This window comes from Dermacentor variabilis, chromosome 8 (genome assembly GCF_050947875.1).
Source record: "Dermacentor variabilis isolate Ectoservices chromosome 8, ASM5094787v1, whole genome shotgun sequence".
Taxonomy (NCBI): Eukaryota; Metazoa; Arthropoda; class Arachnida; order Ixodida; family Ixodidae; genus Dermacentor; species Dermacentor variabilis.
Genome location: NC_134575.1, coordinates 133188867 through 133206128, shown reverse-complemented (window position 1 = coordinate 133206128; position 17262 = coordinate 133188867). Strand labels below are relative to the sequence as shown.

The 17262-nt window shown below is 48.5% G+C and overlaps 1 protein-coding gene across 2 annotated transcripts in view; it reads right to left on the bottom strand.

Annotated features, from left to right (window-relative positions):
• Nucleotides 1–17262, bottom strand: part of LOC142591281 (uncharacterized) — a 99943-nt gene that overhangs the window by 11841 nt on the left and 70840 nt on the right. For both annotated transcript variants that reach the window (XR_012830434.1, XM_075703613.1), the window contains exon 4: nt 12784–12861. Coding sequence is in view for 1 of the 2 variants with exons in the window: in XM_075703613.1 (XP_075559728.1) it covers nt 12784–12861 (78 nt within the window). In the remaining variant the exon portion in view is untranslated. The remainder of the gene's footprint in view (nt 1–12783; nt 12862–17262) is intronic.

Here is a 17262-nt window from a genome sequence, read left to right as displayed (position 1 = left end):
GCACCGCGACTGAATTTTGTAAGAAAGTTCTTTTTGTAAGCGTGCGGCCATAGGCCAGGGTTGCCAGACTTTCGCGCGGAAAGCGCTAAGAACAAACGTAGGAGAGAATAAGGACATATTTATGCTACACAAGTGTGGAGTTTTGTCTTTGTCAGTTGAGCTTTGAGATACATCTTGAATGTTTTATTTTGAGTTTGCTCTTAGTAAAGTCTGTTTGCTGTGCTCGCCTGCGTCTCCCGACTCCGTCACTCCCTGCAACATCCACGTGACAGGTGCACATATATTTAAACATTATCAGTCTTCCTCCTACAATACAATGTTTCACCTAGGGATTCAAAACAAATTCTGGTGCCTATGAGAGCGGGAATACATGGCCGATCGGAGTGTCTTTCTTGTCTGCGAGTGGCTGTCCAAACTGATTGTCACCAAGAAATAAAATGTAACGAAAAGCTTTAGTCGAATTGCACAAATGCACGTTGATATACGTCGTTATGCTGCTACCGTATAATTGTATTGTATGACACAAATAAATTAATAGTTTCGTACACATCAATTTATTAGCCTATTTTATTGATGACGTCCGACATTCTCCAAACGGTAAGGAGAATGTCGGGAAATGACAAATAACCGCGTTGAAATCAAGCGGGTACTTGTGTGATTTGTCTCTACAACGTCATTACATAAACAAAAGAAAGGCAGAGAAATAAAAAAAGCGTGTCAAATCGTGTCGCTGTGGCTGGGATTGCAGCGGTCTCCAACTCAAGCCTCATCTTAGGGTGCAATGTGCGTCTTACATAAGTTCGAAGCCGAAGGTTTGGGCTTGACAAGGAGAGAGGATGGGCGTGTAGAGTTCGTAGCACGTCGGAGGAGAGATCGTGGCTACCCATTATCCGTGCGAGAAGCTGGGCTTGTATTGACGGTGTTTATATTAAATACTGCTGCGTCGGCTGGCACGCGGACGCGTTGTTGTGTTTCTTTTTTTTTGGCGGGGTTTATTTTGTTTAGCAAAGTAATCCATAAGACGTAGGTTGACTTAAACGCATCTATTGGCTATTTCTTCACATTCTCCTACACATGTTACCGAATTAAGAAAAAAAAAAACATACGGCACAAGACATCTCTCGATGACTGTCGACTGTATTGGGTCCAGCATCTAAACAACATAGCGAAACAACGTATTGCTAGCATCGAAAAGCGTTACACGAGAAGGGATGTACTACAGTAGGATTCCGCTCTCTTTCGCGCGCAGGCTTCCTTTTAAACAATTTACGTCATCTGGCGACGCCACCGCGAAGCCTGCGCATGGCTACCGAAATGCATTGCGCGCTGGCGCCTACGCATATCGAGAAACGGGTCATGCAGCACTGGGGCCTTCTCTCATGTCCTTTATTTCTTTTTTTTTTGTAGGGACGCGGTCTGCCATCTTATGGCGATGCGAAAAGTTTCCTTGTGGCCTCCATGCTGACACGCGTGGAACGCCGGTGTGTGCGAGCATTCAGAATTTTATTCCGACACCACTTATCGGCCGTCGCCGTTGCAATGAAGTTCAGTATAAAGCTCAAGGGCGACAAAATGGTCGGCGCGCACCGTATGCTGTATGTGCGAGCGAAGGCTTGCGAGGGGGAGCCGGCGATCGCGGCCCAATCTCGCACAAGCAACGGACGAAAGCGGGGAGGAAACACGCAGCGTGCCGTAGCGCGCAAGGCTTCGCAGGGGGGGGGGAGGAAAGGGGGACGCCTTCCACTCCGTCAGCTGCAAACGGTACAAAGTCTGGTCTGCGCTGTTTTCGCGACTTAGTTCGCCTTGATGCGAGGGGGCGCACGAAGGTCAATTCGCCCACCGCTGCTGCCGCGTTTCCTCACTGCAGCGTTTCGACAGCGAGTTTCCGCGGTCATCGGGCGAGATGTGCTCATGTTTGCTTGTGCGCGCGTGACACCGTGCTTGTGAGTTTGTTAGTGTGCCTACGTTTGCAGGTTAATACGCCGATAAACTACAAATACTTCGTATAGCTAGGAGTCCTCTAAATTGCTATCGCACTCGATGCTTCAGCTTTGAGGAGAAACTACGACGTTCTTTTATTTTGTTCATTACGTACGCGCCCACCATTGCGTAGGCGCCCACCCAGAGGCGCGTACGCAGTGATCCAAGTTTGTGAGAGATGATCATCATCATTTGCCAATTTTATCTACCCTGCAGGAAGAACTCCTCTCTACTCCCGCGATGTCTAAGTCTTTCGCGAGCTTATTCGAAATTACACCTGCAAATTTTGTAATTTAATCACGCCACCGCATATTCTGCCGTCCTTGACTGTGCTTCGTTTCCTTTGGCACCCATTTTGGCACCCACTAAACGTCAACTGGTTGTCTGTTTTAAGCGTTACATGGCCGCGCCAGCTTTGCCATGTACCTTTGCTGTCGCCATTTCCTCTCTGTTCCACATGGCTCTATTCCAGGCTCGTAATGCTACACCTAACATTTCTCCTTCCATTGTTGTCTGTGTGGTCTGGAACTTGTTCTAACTTGCCGTGGTTGCCTAATTGTTTTGGTGTTTCGCTGCTATGCGACCGTGGGATCAAATCCCGCCCTTGGGCGGCCGCATTTTGACAATGCAAAACCACCCATGTACCAAGATTTAGGCGCACGTTAAACAAGCCTACGCGGTCAAAATTAATCCTGAGTCCCTTGATACGGCTTTCCTCACAATCAGATTGTGTTTTTGGCGTGTAAAACCCCATAATTGAGTGTTTAAGATTGTTGTCTAACTTCTTTGATAACATTCAGCTTTCTGCACTATATGTTAGGACCGGTGGAATGCAGTGATTCGACACTTTTCAACAAGAGTGGTAAGCGGCCAGTCATGATCTAGTAATTCCTGCCTTATGCCCCCTAACCAATATTTATTTTCACGTAAATTTCCTTCTAACGGTCAGAGTTCCATGTGAGCGATTGATCTAGATTAAATGTACTCCTGCGCAGACCCAATAGGCTCACTGGCGATCATAAATTGTTGATCCTTTGCCAGGCAATTTAGCATTAGCTTTGCTGTCTTAGCATTAACATGCATCCAAACTCTTACGTTTTCACGATTAAGGTCATAAACCGTTTGTTCCAATTCATCCCTTGTGGTGCTGAGGAGGGTAATGTCTTTTGCAAGCCAGAGGCTGTTCATCCCCACTCGTCGTCGATCCTCACTCCTTATCCTCCTCAATTTTATAGCTTGAATACTTCTAAGCATCCAGTGAACAGCATTGGAGAGATTTTCTACTTGCCTGATTAATTTCTTGGCATGTATTTCCCACTTTTCTTACGGAGAAACAAGGTAGCTGTGGAATTCTTGTAGATGTTTCCCAAAAATATTCACATTTGCCTCCTGTACTCGATGATTACGTATCACTGATATTGACATGTGTACTTATCTTTATCGGGCGACCACGTTTCGCCGCATAACAAATGTTATCGCACAGCGCGGGACGCGCCTGCAATTATCCGAAGTTTCTGGAAAGTTATCGATGCTTCTATTCGCTGTCTGTTGTCGCCGAACCTTATGTTATCTGATTTCATCGCGTGATGCGAATGGTGTAGAACTTTGTGGAAGGAACGCGTGTCCTAACGATTAGTGTGGAACATTCGACGCTTGATGTATAAAAGCCGACGCGCTTGACCCGTTGATGAGATTTTCGACGATCGCCCACTGTGTTCGCCGCTCTCGTTGTGCTTTAAGTGTAGCCTGTATTTTGGGCACAGATTCGCCCAATAAAAGCTTGTTCTGCCTTTCACAGTATTGCTACTGTGTTCTTTGACGTCACGACCACGTGAGATCTGGTGGAGGTGCTTCGCGTTCATGTACCGGACGCCCCCACAAAGCCGTGACCCAAGCCCTCACGCGGAAGACACCAACATCGCCAAGAACCAGCAAGGTAGCCGCAGGCTGCAAGGACTGCCCCCGGAGCACGGACTTTTGCCTGAGTCGACTAGGAAGATGGCCACCAAGTCCACGCCAATGGCAGCCCCAACGTTCCTCGTCGTGCTGCAGCAGCCCAGGGAGCCTCCGACGATCCGCGGTTCAACTTTCGAGGACACGGAAAGCTGGCTTGAGACGTATGAGAGAGTCGCTACATTTAACAACTGGAACAGCGACGACAAACTGCGATATGTCTTCTTCGCATTGGAACACGCGGCGAGGACATGGTTCGAGAACCGAGAAGGCACCTTAACGACCTGGGAACTATTCCGTAGCGGCTTCCTGCAGACATTCGCAAGCGTCGTGCGCCAAGAACGAGCCCAAGCGCTATTAGAAACCCGGGTGCAGCTACTTAATGAGAAAACTGCGATCTTCACGGAGGAAATGGGCCGTCTGTTCCGCCACGCCGACCCTGAAATGCCCGAGGAGAAGAAAGTCCACCTAATCATGTGTGGTGTGAAGGAGGAACTTTTTGCCGGAATGGTACGAAGCCCACCGAAGACCGTCGACGACTTTCTTCGCGAGGCGACAAGCATAGAGGAGACACTCGCGATGCGAAACCGGCAATTCGACCGCCGCACGAACTCGACAAACTACGACGGAGTTCTGTCACTGGCCACCGACGACCTGCGCGAGACTATCCGAGCTGTCGTGCGGGAGGAGCTACAAAAGCTGTTCCCATCATCACAGCATCAAGTGGCTTCGATTGCCGATGCCGTGCGTGAGGAGCTCCAACAACAACTTGGAGTAGGCCCTCAATCGCCGCAGCCTGAACCGCAAGCGATGACCTATGCCGCCATCGCACGCCGTCAAGGTCCCCCTCCGCGACCGAGCCAGGGCCCTGTCACGCCGTAGTTCTGTCGTCCGCCGCCGCCGCCGCCAGCACGACCACCCGTCGCCCAGCGCACCTACGCGAGGAAGACGGACATTTGGCGCGCCTGACCACCGTCCGCTCTGCTGCCACTGCGGAGAAGCGGGTCACGTCTACCGATGATGTCCATACCGGGAGATGGGACTGCGTGAACGCTCCGCGCCCGCAGCAAGGTGAACACCCTCGCGATATCGCCGACTACCTCGCCGCTACTAAGTGGAGCTCTCGACTACCGTCGCGTTCGCCATCACCAGGACACTACCTGTCGCCGCAGCGCCGACCATACACTGTCGCAGCCCGGGGCCGGTCAGCGAGCCCGTATCCGGAAAACTAAAAGCAGCAACCGATGGAGGTGCGGTTGCTGTTCGTCGAACTGACGAAGATCCTCCGCCGCCGACGAAGACACCGAAGAAACTACCTCGACGACATAACGACACGCCGCCGTCCCGACAAAGTCTGGAAGCAAAGAATACTACGACTAAAGACGACATGACGACGTCCCATACCAGCCACAGCTCAACGCCACAAAGCCGTGATCCGACGCTGAGACCTAACTGCAACGCAAGACAAAGAACCACCGACCTCGACGTGCTTGTCGACGGCCACGCAGTTAGCGCCTTACTGGACACAGGGGCCGATTACTCCGTAATGAGTGGACACATTGCCGCCCAGTTGAAGAAAGTTAAAACTGCATGGGAAGGCCCTTAAATTCGAACCACTGGAGGACACCTCATTACGCCGACTGGAATCTGCACGGCAAAAATTACTGTTCATGACCGGACTTACCCTGCCACCTTCGTTATCCTCCAACAGTGTTCGCGAGACGCCATTCTCGGCATGGACTTCCTGAACCAACACGGCGCAATCATAAACCTGAAGTGAAAATCGATAACGCTGTCGGAAGATCAAGCGATACCGCCGGAGAGCTCTCGTAGTCACCACGCCTTGAGTGTGCTCGAAGATCAAGTGAGCATCCCGCCTCGCTCCAGCATTGTTATCTCGGTCGGCACCGAAACGCCCGCTGACGTAGAAGGCGATGGATGGCGACCAAAGTCCACTGCTCGACCATGAAATTTGCGTCGTAAGAGGGATCGCTCGACTGCATGGAAGGAAAACCGAAGTGTTGCTGACAAACTTCAGCCGGGAGTGTAAGCACATCAACAAGGGCACGATGATCGCGTCCATCGAGGAAATTCTGGAAACCAGTAACGCGTTTGTCCTCTCGGATTCCGCCGCATCTACCCCGACGACCATGGTTCCCGAAGCAGACTTCGACATAAATCCAAGTCTGCCCATGATTAGGCAACAACAGCTGAGAAGCTTGCTTCGACGATACAAAGAGTGCTTTTCGACGTCATCAAGGATTCGACAAACGCCATTCGCAAAGCCTCGCATAATAACCGAAGTGTGTGCTCGACCACTCTGCCAGAGCCCATATCGAGTTTCTACACGAGAACGTGAGGCTATAAGGCACCAAGTCGACGAAATGCTGCACGACAACATCATCCAGGCGTCCAAAATCCCATGGGCATCTCCTATAGTTTTGGTGAAGAAAAAGGACGGAACCCTTAGTTTCTGCGTCGATTATCGTCGTCTGAACAAGATCACGAAGAAGGACGTATACCCCCTCCCACGAATAGACGACGCATTGGATCGGCTCTGCAACGCTAAATACTTCTCGTCGATGGACCTCAAGTCTGGCTATTGGCAAATAGAAGTCCACGATAGAGATCGCGAAAACACGGCCTTCATCACCCCAGACGGCCTCTACCAGTCCAAGGTTATGCCATTCGGACTGTGCTCGGCGCCTGCAGCGTTCCAGCGCGTAATGGACACGGTTTTAGCAGGATTGCAGTGGCAGACCTGTCTCGTTTACTTAGATGACGTCGTCGTCTTCGCCGGCAACTTCGACGATCACCTCAGGTGGCTTGCGACAGTACTAGAGCCCATCAAGTTATCAGGGCTTACTCTGAAGCCGGAAAAATGCCGCTTCGCTTACGATGAGCTTCTGTTGCTAGGCCAAATATTCAGCAAATCTGGTGTCCGTCCGGACCCGCTAAAGACAGCTGCCATCGCACAGTTCCCGCAACCCATCGACAAGAAGGCAGCGCGTAGATTCCTTGGCATCTGTGCCTACTACAAGCGCTTTATTAAGGACTTTTCGCGCATGGCTGAGCCGTTGACACGCCTAACTAAATGTGATGTTGAGTTCAAGTGGGAAACACCGCAGGCCGACGCATTTGAAGAACTCAAATGACGCATGCAGTCACCGCCGGTACTAGCGCACTTCGAAGAGCACGCCGATACAGAAATCCATACTCACGCCAGTAGCGTAGGCGTCGGTGTCGTTCTAGTCCAGAGGAGAAACGGAGTCGAACAGGTGATAGCTTACGCTAACCGGTCGCTTACGCTACCGAAAAGGAATGCCTCGCCATCGTTTGGGCTACAGCTAAATTTCGCCCTTATCTTTACGGCAGGCCATTCAAAGTCGTCAGCGACCATCACGCGTTGTGTTGGCGAGCGAATATAAAGGATCCTTCAGGACGACTTGCGCAGTGGAGCCTCAGACTACAAGAATACGACATCCCTGTGACCCACAAGTCTGAACGAAAACACTCCGATGCCGATTGCCTATCACGCGCCCCCATCCACCCGCCGCCGCAAGATGACGAGAATGACGACGCCTTCCTTGGAATGATAAGCGCGGAAGACTTCGCTGAACAGCAACGGGCAGACCTGGAGCTAAAAGGCCTCGTCGAATATTTGGAAGGGCACACCGACGTTGTCCCCAGGGTATTTAAGCGCGGATTATCTTCTTTCACGCTTCAAAGTAATCTGCCTATGAAGAGGAACTTCTTACCAGTACGCGCCAATTACCTTCTTGTTGTTCCGTCGGCGCTGCGTCCAGAAGTACGGCGCGCCCAACATGACGATCCGACCGCCGGACACCGCGGTTTCTCCCGGACGCTGTCGAGGATACAAGAAAGGTATTACCGGCCGCGCCTAACCGCCGACGCTGACCATTACGTCAAGATATGCCGAGACTGTCAGCTGCGCAAAACACCACCAACAAGGCCAACCGGATTACTACAGCCGATGAAGCCTCATTGCCAACCTTTTCAGCAGATTGGGATGGATTTGTTGGGGCCGTTTCCGACGTCATCATCCGGGAATAAGTGGATCGTCGTGGCGACGGACTACCTCACCCGCTTCGCTGAAACTAAAGCTCTACCAAAAGGCAGCGCAGCCGAAGTGGCGAGATTTTTCATAGAGAACATCCTGATGCGACATGGTGCCCCTTAAGTTCTCATCACGGACAGAGGAACTGTCTTTACAGCGGAGCTCACCCAAGCCATTCTGCAGTACAGCCTTACAAGACACAGGAGGACAACTACCTACCACCCGCAAACGAATGGTCTCACGGAGTGCCTGAACTAGACCCTCGCCGACATGCTAGCGATGTGCGTCGACGTCGAGCATAAGACGTGGGACGCGGTCCTGCCGTACGTAACCTTTGCTTACAACACGGCGGTGCAAGAAACAACACAGATCACGCCGTTTAAGCTAGTTTACGGCAGCAACCCGACGACGACGCTCGACGCCATGCTGCCGGGCTTCACCGACAAAGAGAACCTTGACATCGCTACCTATCTCCAGCGAGCCGAAGAAGCCCGACAGCTCGCCCACCTTCGGATCAAGAACCAGCAGCGTACCTACAGCCGACACTACACCCTCCGACGACGCTTCGTCGAGTACCAGCCCGGCGACCGTGTTTGGGTATGGACCCCGATACGCCGACGAGGACTCAGTGAGAAACTACTGCGACGCTATTTCGGACCCTACAAGAATATCCGACGTATTGGCGCACTGGACTATGAGGTCGTGCCAGACGGCATTTCGCATTCACAGCGGTGCCGCGCACGATCTGAAGTGCTCCACGTGTTGCGCCTTAAACCCTTTCACGGACGCTGACGAACTTCCTTATTTTGTTGATTCCGTTGCTACGAGTGCTTTTCTTTGTTACTTGCGTTTGTTTGCAGCATAGGGTCGATGCTTTTTAAGAGGGGGGTATTGACACGTCTACTTATATTTATCGGGCGACCACGTTTCGCCGCCTAACAAATGTTATCACACAGCGCGGGACGCTCCTGCATGTATCCGAAGTTTCTGGAAAGTTATCGATGCTTCTATTCGCTGTCTGTTGTCGCCGAACCTTATGTTATCTGATTTCATCACGTGACGCGAATGGTGTAGAACTTTGTGGACGGAACGCGTGTCCCAACGATTAGTCTGGAACATTCCAGGCTTGATGTATAAAAGCCGACGCGCTTTACCCGTTGATCACATTTTCGACGATCGCCGACTGTGTTCGCCGCTCTCGTTGTGCTTTAAGTGTAGCCTGTTTTTTGGGCACAGGTTCGCCCAATAAAAGCTAGTTTATCCTTTCACAGTATTGCTACTGTGTTCTATGACGTCACGACCACGTGACATTATGACTGCTACTGTTTCTACTAAATGAAATGCCTTTTCATAATACCAGGCGTTTCGAAGAACACTTTCAAAATTTTTTAAAGGTTGTCTGTGGTAGATAGCAGAATTCTAGTTCATGTGTTGGTCTACTCGAGGAGGCGGACATTACTTGCACAAGAAAATAGAAATAGATAATCAACTCACTAAAAATTTAGTAATTAGGTTTTAATTAACTATTTTATGGCCCATATTGCAATTCAGAAATACTGCTGTGGAGGTCGCAAGGCGCATCCACTTGGACGAATTCTCAGGATGATACGAGTTTCAAGACATTAATTCCCGAACTTTGCGGAGAACTGCATTGGCGTTGCAGTTACTCTTGTGCTTCGATTTGTACGTCTGGAAGAACCATGCTTATGGCTTCATTCACTGCCTCTGTATTGCCTTTATCTTCTTGTCCAAAAGCTGGATGTTTGTTTGAAAACACATGGGTCACTCTTTAATGGATAACAAATAAAGGCGAGTGGCGAGTGGCCGTTGCGATGGTTCGGAGTGGTGGCATCAGCTGAAGTGGGTTCATGGCTGGTGGCATAAGGAGTAGTAGGCAAAAAGGTGCAGCAATAAGTACCGGTATTTGTCCGAGGCGGTGGTGGCCGTCGGTTGCCGCCGTGACGAGCTACGTCGCCGTTGCAACAGCAGTGGAAGAAGATAGGCTTGTCATCAGGGGTACGCCATTCGGATGAGTTACGATATGTGTTGGAAAGGGGCTCTCAGAGACGAGAAGGGCCGCAAGAGAACTATACGCGATGTGGAGACTAATGTTCCCAAAATTCTTGTCTGACAACAGCCTGCGTCATCGCAATTGTGGTCACTGGCGGATCGGGATGAGTCTCGGAGAAGGCCGCCGAACAGGAGGCCTCGAACTCGCGCCGTACAAAGTATCTCGAGCCGCCGTATCTGTGGCTTACATTGCAACAGGTCGTGGGCTGACGCAGGTAGCCCTCACATGTTCACGTAGAAGCAGAATTAGGCAGCCGCGCGGAGGGGGTGTGTGGTACAGCGGCGCTTATCTTTCTCAAGATCACACCATTCTTTTATGATCGCGTCAATAGTCGAAACGTTGACGAAAACAAGCAAACTGTATGCCTGAAAGCACGCGTCCGCGATTTCATTTAGTATATTCGCCACTTCATCTGCTTCAGATATTGCGGCATAGAGCCAAGACATCCTGGATGTATGAAACGCAGAGCTCTGTGGATGTCTGAACACAAGTAGCAAGAGCCTTTCTCTCGGCAACCTTGCAATGTTTTGCAAGCTTTTGATTGCAAGGATACCTTGGCAAGAGTGCCTTGTTATCCTTGATTCATCAGTCGAGGTAGCATAATGGCTATGGCGTTCGGGTACTGATCAATAGATAGCTGTCTTGGACAGAACATGTCACTGCGCTTAGGTATAAACTGACAAACTTCATACACGTTCTTCGTTTTATATCTGAGTGGATATGGGACCCTCCTAATGAAGCTTGCGCTAAGTGTGCCTGGCACTTTTCGTGGGCTACATACGCTACAGCATGCCTCTGCTATCTGGCATCGAACAACTTTGTGTGCGCACGCTGGAGAGAATTCAGGCACACGCTCCGCGGATATGCCTTGGCTTGCCACGCTGCCCGTCAAGTAAGAGCACAGTAGTGGAAGGACGAGTTGGTCCAATCGCCGTACACACGTATTGTAAGCCTGTGCGAATTTATCTTCAACTGCTGACCAGATACTGCCACCATCCTCTGTCATTGCTTTCAAGATCCAACCTTGACTGTGATTTTTCTAAGTTGATTTTAAGTCACGCATGCATTACACACGCGAGGCTGAAGGGCACCAACATCCCAGAAACACCTCCCTGGACAATAATGAGAACACTGATGTAGCTTCATGTACCTGGAATTATGAAGAAGTCCCACATTTGCTTGATTTGCTTGAAGCAGCTCACGTTGTCCCATATATTTGCAGTATGTAGTAGGACTGTACTAGTATATGTCGATGGTTCGGTCAGAACATCTGCCACAACGAGTGAACGTTATCCCGATAGATTTTATTGCCCGGCGATATTAATTGGACCACAAATTGATATCTACGGATGTGGAACTGGCGGCAATGTGGGACGTTTTCCGTTTTATGAGAACGCAGGAACCTCCTAAATACGCGGTGTTCTGCGACGCCTAATCAGTGTTGCAGGCGATAAAATGCTTTTTTAAAGAAAGGGCCATTTGCATGCTCATGCAGAAAATCTGTGAACTTTATCAAACTGCGCAGCAAGGTGGCCACTTGATCACTTTTCAATGGGTGAATGGCCATAGTGGTGTGAGTGGTGATAACTTGCTGACAGTGAGGCAAGATAGGTACTCACTTCCTCTGATGAAGTACGAATTGCCTACTCGCGACGTGTCACCAACTCAATGATCAAGGCACTCATGCAGGACCTGTCAGAGGCATACAGAGCCCACGCTGTCAACGTCCAGAGACGCCCACAACTGATCAACTCAGACGGTAAATTTCTTTTGCCTCCGCAGGTTACTCGGACCAAAGCGTCATTGCTACGCAAGAATCGGCTGGGCGTTGCTTTCACCCACCGCTACGCAGCGTATTGGCCAGTCCAACAGCACTGACGGCGAGCACTGCAATACGCTGGAACAGATATTGCGCTATTGCCAGGCATGTATGCTCGAGCAAAGGACGTTGGATAATTCCCTAACAAGCGATGGCGGGCAACCACTCTCGGAGGAGACTTTTCTCGGTCCATTGCCTGACACTGCAACTTCAATGCGGACAACTCAAACTGCGTTCACGTTTCTACATGACATGAAACTCGACGAGCGACCCTAGTAGGGCACTGTCTAATGTACAAGAGCACTCGCTACTTCTCTTGTCAACATCATGATCTCAGTACTTTCATTCCCCTTCCCTCTTCCCCAGTGGTGGGCGGCAGACTAGGGCGCACTAGCTCATGTCATCCTCTTGTCTTCCCTATCAATAAAACCTATCTATTCTCTTTCAGCTGAAGCAATGAAAAATTACTTGTGCTGGAAGTCGACATATAATCGGGAGGGCTATACTATCGTCTCGTCCCAGCCTTACTTCGGGACGGTAAGTGTCCGAATTCAGTCGGCCTATTATTTCTTGAATAATTGACTGATTGTTCGTTTGGCTCAAAAGTTAATTATTAATTTCTAGTTTGTTTGTTTGGCTGAGTGATTGATTGCTACCGGGGTAGCGCCCAACGGCAAGATTTTGATGACCTGCCGGCGCTGATGTAATAGGCAAGGCTCAATATTGTTTCTGTTCACAGCGTGCCATGTGACCGGCAGTTGGTTAGAAACCACTTCAGTGGTCACTGAAACTAAAGACACTGATAATGAGCACCTTGGGTATGCAGGCATCCCCAGAAACATTACGTTCAGAAAACGAATGCAGAAGTGAAAGCACCCTTACCCACTTCGTGGTCGAATGTAAAAACAGCACACTTTCTACCAACGTCGTAGTACTGGAAATGATAGTCCCTCTTATATGCTGTAAAACAAATATTGACGTATTGCGTAAATTATTTTGATCTACCCGTGTTACATGGAGAAATGTTATCGAATAAGAAAAATAAGCTACATATGCGAGACTGCGACATTCTCTGGTTAAGCTTTCATTTTTTAGGTTAGTCTGATTTGGCTTTGTCGGCCCCAAGGTCGACTCGTAAGAAAACTAGGCCGGTAAGAGAACGTATATATAACAAGTTAATCAATAGCAAAAGCAACAAAAGCTATTATGTAATTATGAGTATTGTACATAAATTTCGCGCTGCCTCAAGCCGGAAAGATATTGCGCAAAATTAATATAGAGCAAAATTTGATTCTATTATTCTAATGCGAAATGCTCTGAAATTTGTACCTTTATTCTGAAGCAAACTTCTAATAAACAATTCCATGCAACCCGTCAGAGAACGCCTTAGCTTGCTGTTCGTATTTGGGCGCTTACCCTGTCTATAATTTACCACCAGGCCTATCGGTACAGCAGTTGCACACCACTGAGATGGCGGAGAAAAAATATTCGACCTGTCATTGTGAATTGACAGTCACTTCATGGGGACTGCACTGGTTTGAACCGGTTGGAGAGTTTTGAACTTTTTTGGCTGTCACCAATAAGACCACTGGTTGACTGTGCAATGTTGCTAAAGAAAGGAGTGTGCCCATCCAAAATAAATATGGCTGGCATCCATCCTAAAGATGCCCGCAATGTCTTGTCAGATCTTACCAGTAGCATGTGCCTTCTACGCGCTTCAGTGACTTGCGGAAATGAAAGACAAAAAACTTCCGTTTTCCCCACTTGAACCTACTGGACGCTTTGGGATATCCGTCGTATAATTTTTATGTGAGGCATTGTGCGAAGGCGAGCGCATATCGAAGCATTTTTTTTTCTAGAACCAGAGGCTCTCAGACCAAGCATTGGCATCACATGAAGAAGAACTTCATTTGCGATGCGAAACACATCGCCTTTGTGTACTCCGATATTGTCTGCTGCGCCTTTCGAAGTGCAGGGCGCCAGTACTGTTAAGGGCGCTGCAACATTCAGTGATTTGCGTACCTGATAAATGTAACTGCGTGAGTCTAGCGTTGTTGTGTTTGAAATGTTCCACACCCCCCTCTTTAGTATATCTCCGTCATTTTCCAAAGAACACCGACATAAATAGCTCTTTTTACAATCTCAAAATACTATTTGGTCCAATCCCTCCTATGCCCGAAATTGCCACATTTATTCACAGCTCTTTATTCTCCACTGCATCAACGGTGATGCCTTGGTATTGCTGGTGATTCATATCCAGATGCAGATATTGATGGATTCTGCTTATGTGGATCCGGGCCATTGTGGATAATGTGGCATTAAGCACACTTAAATCAGATGTCTTTCAGGCTATGCAGATGCAGAAATTATTAGCTGTGCGACATTAACCATCATATTAAAAAAAGGCGGACTTAACTCTTGTTGTCATACACAAAATGCGTGCTTTAATAGAGAATCGTCCTTACGAGATAAATAACTGTTCTGCAGCAAACGGTTATTGAATATGGCACGTTGCAAACTAATACGGAATGTAGGACACGGCGTTGTTTCTTCCGGTAACAGTCTCTCAGGGCCCCATTGAAGTGGTTCATTGAACAGCGGCGCATTGCCAGGGTCACAAGCTCAGTGGGCCCTGGTGCACATACCTAGTTCCAAATAAACAGTGGTCCGATGGCCACACCCAGCGGCGCACACCGAAATTGCCGTTAAAGATCTCGGTTCAAGAGCAGCACATACGCAGTGGCACATGCCTACGGAAACGGCTCACATTGCACAGTGGCAGGTTGGTGTGTAATGTGTATGTGTATTGTGTAATACACATGTGTAATGTGTAATGTGTATTGGTGTGTAATTGAGCAGGAAGTCATCCCAGCGACACATAGCTAGTGGTCTTTGGGGCCCTTGATAAGTTGCGCATACCCAGTGGCAGATATGCAGCAGCCCCAGTGGCGCATAGACAAGTGTCAAAGAGGCTCACCGAAGAGCGCCGCATATCATCGCTCTAACAAAATGAAGGAGTCCTCATAGCGTAAGTGCAGCATCTACTCTAGCATATTCCTCATACACTGGTAGTACTCTTTTCCTAGCGGTACAATAATGGCAAATGAGTTTTAGCAGCGGATACACTATCGAGCGGCCAATAGCTCTCTGATTTAATATCAAGCATCCTGCGATCGCCTCGGTGAGCAAATTGTCTTCGCATTGCAGCAAAGCCACAGAAAAGGCTTTTTTACTATTGTCATAGCTGTCTTGGAAGAAGGAAAAATGCGCGCGAAGTCATCTGCTTTAAGATGGTGCATGCACGCACGTACTCAGGCATACACAGACACACACACATGGAAACATAGACGCTCAATCTCGTAGCCACATACTCGCATCTCAACTCCATGATGCTCATCAGAGTGTATTTGCTCAGCAGCGAAACTAGTGCAAAAATTACTTGGTTACTGTGTCAAAAGAAGAATAAATCAACATCAGGAACAATTTGAAGATTAATGGCAGATTATTAGCACCGCGCAATCGTTTACCATACAAGATTCTAATGCTGATACTTAATATAAGCACTTAAATATCACGCTTTGCGCACCACTTCACTCTAGATGTGTCACCAAATGCGTGCACGTGATTAGAAGGCACATTATAGGTTCATAAGAAAAGATTCCGCGGTACCGGAGAAGCTAGACAACTTTGAAAAGGTGCACAGCGTTCGTCAGTTATTTCAATCGGCTTCGTCCGGCTGTACATCTACATAACATACACAGATAAAGTTTCCCGTGCTTGCGTGTATGGTACATTTCACGAAAGATAGGGACGTGAAGTAACTGCGCATGTGAGAATTTCAAATATGTAGCGCACGGGATATGCGAAAGCAAATAAAAAGCACGCGCTATTCCACTGTTGTGAACGTGAATTACAAGCGAAGCTGTTTAGGACACGACATAGATTTGACACAGAATCGAGACGAAAGACATGAGCAAATATCATTCCTATGGAGCATTAACGGCTGTCACCCCGAAGGCACACAAACACAAAATTTCATTTTGATCGGTGGTACACACACACACATACATCTACTCAAGATCAGCGGCACAGGAACGCACCCACATTTTCTTGAAGGCTGTCTCTTAGTCGCGCGCGGTGAAACGGGCCGTCAGGGTAAAGCAGACAGGCCACGCATGAAGTTGCTGCCGCCTCGGGAGGTCAGGAAAGCAGCGAGGTGCGTATGAGCGTAAAACAATGGGAAAGAGAGGGCGCTGTGAGCGTAGGCATGGTAGCAGAATTCAAAGAGTGGCGGTACTTTCAAATTATCAAGGGACTTTAGGGCATGGGCGGCGCGGGTTGCATAGCGGTACACCTTTGAGAAACATTCATTACCGGCCTGAGAGTCATGTGATCTTGAAAATGGTGCTTATTCATAACTAATTTACGCAACATGCATATGCAAGTGATGATACATATAAGGTTTTACGTAGAATGAAGCGATTTCACTTCGACTTTGAGACTGGAATTTTTGCTCGCACACATAAAAATTTCATTGATGGTGAACAATAAGCAGCTTTTCTGTAAAAAGAAAAACAGCTATCGGAGGAGCGCCAACGTAAGCGAGGCATTTGCGAGTTCAGAGAAGTATACTGTAATCACGTGATTCCTGCTGTAGGGTGCCTCCATTTGCTGCTTTTTCATGAATAGCCTCCTTCGCCGCTGATAACTGTTTATGCAAATTTGAATATTCCATCTTTTCTTGTTGGCAGTAACTGCAGCGCCACAGTGCCGTAGTTCCAAGCTTTAGTCGAGTTGTGTAGGCAGTGTGTGTCGCCGTAGTTTTCCATAGTGGTTTTCGTGAGTTCACATGTCTCTTCACGTGTTTTCAACTGGCGAAAGCCTTGAAGGCAACAGGCACCTCAGGTGACATACCTGTAATTTTATGAGTGCTTGAAGAAAATTGATGATTTTTAGTCAGCAGCGAATTAAAGTTGGGAAGGCAGCATTGCCACACAGCGCGCCATTTTGAAGAAAACAAGAAGCAGTCGCGGAGTTTACACTCATGACAGAGGTTTCATGTTTTATTTGATTTACAGCTTGTCACAGTGTAACCCATATTCTACTCACCATAGAGTACCGAATGCAAAATGTTTTGGTATACTGCATGCCTCTCATTTTCCAGTTTTCATTTTCGCCCGTTTTCGTTCCAGTTTCATTGTTCGCATAATCTCAATACGCACGCCCAAAACGCTGAGCTGTGCACGAAAGTGTTCAACGTGGGAACGCGGCTACGTGAAATATGCGCAACCTTCTGTTGAGCTGAGCTCTATAATTTAGTTCACGTGTCTTCTGCGTTTCTCTTGGGGTCTTGACATTTCT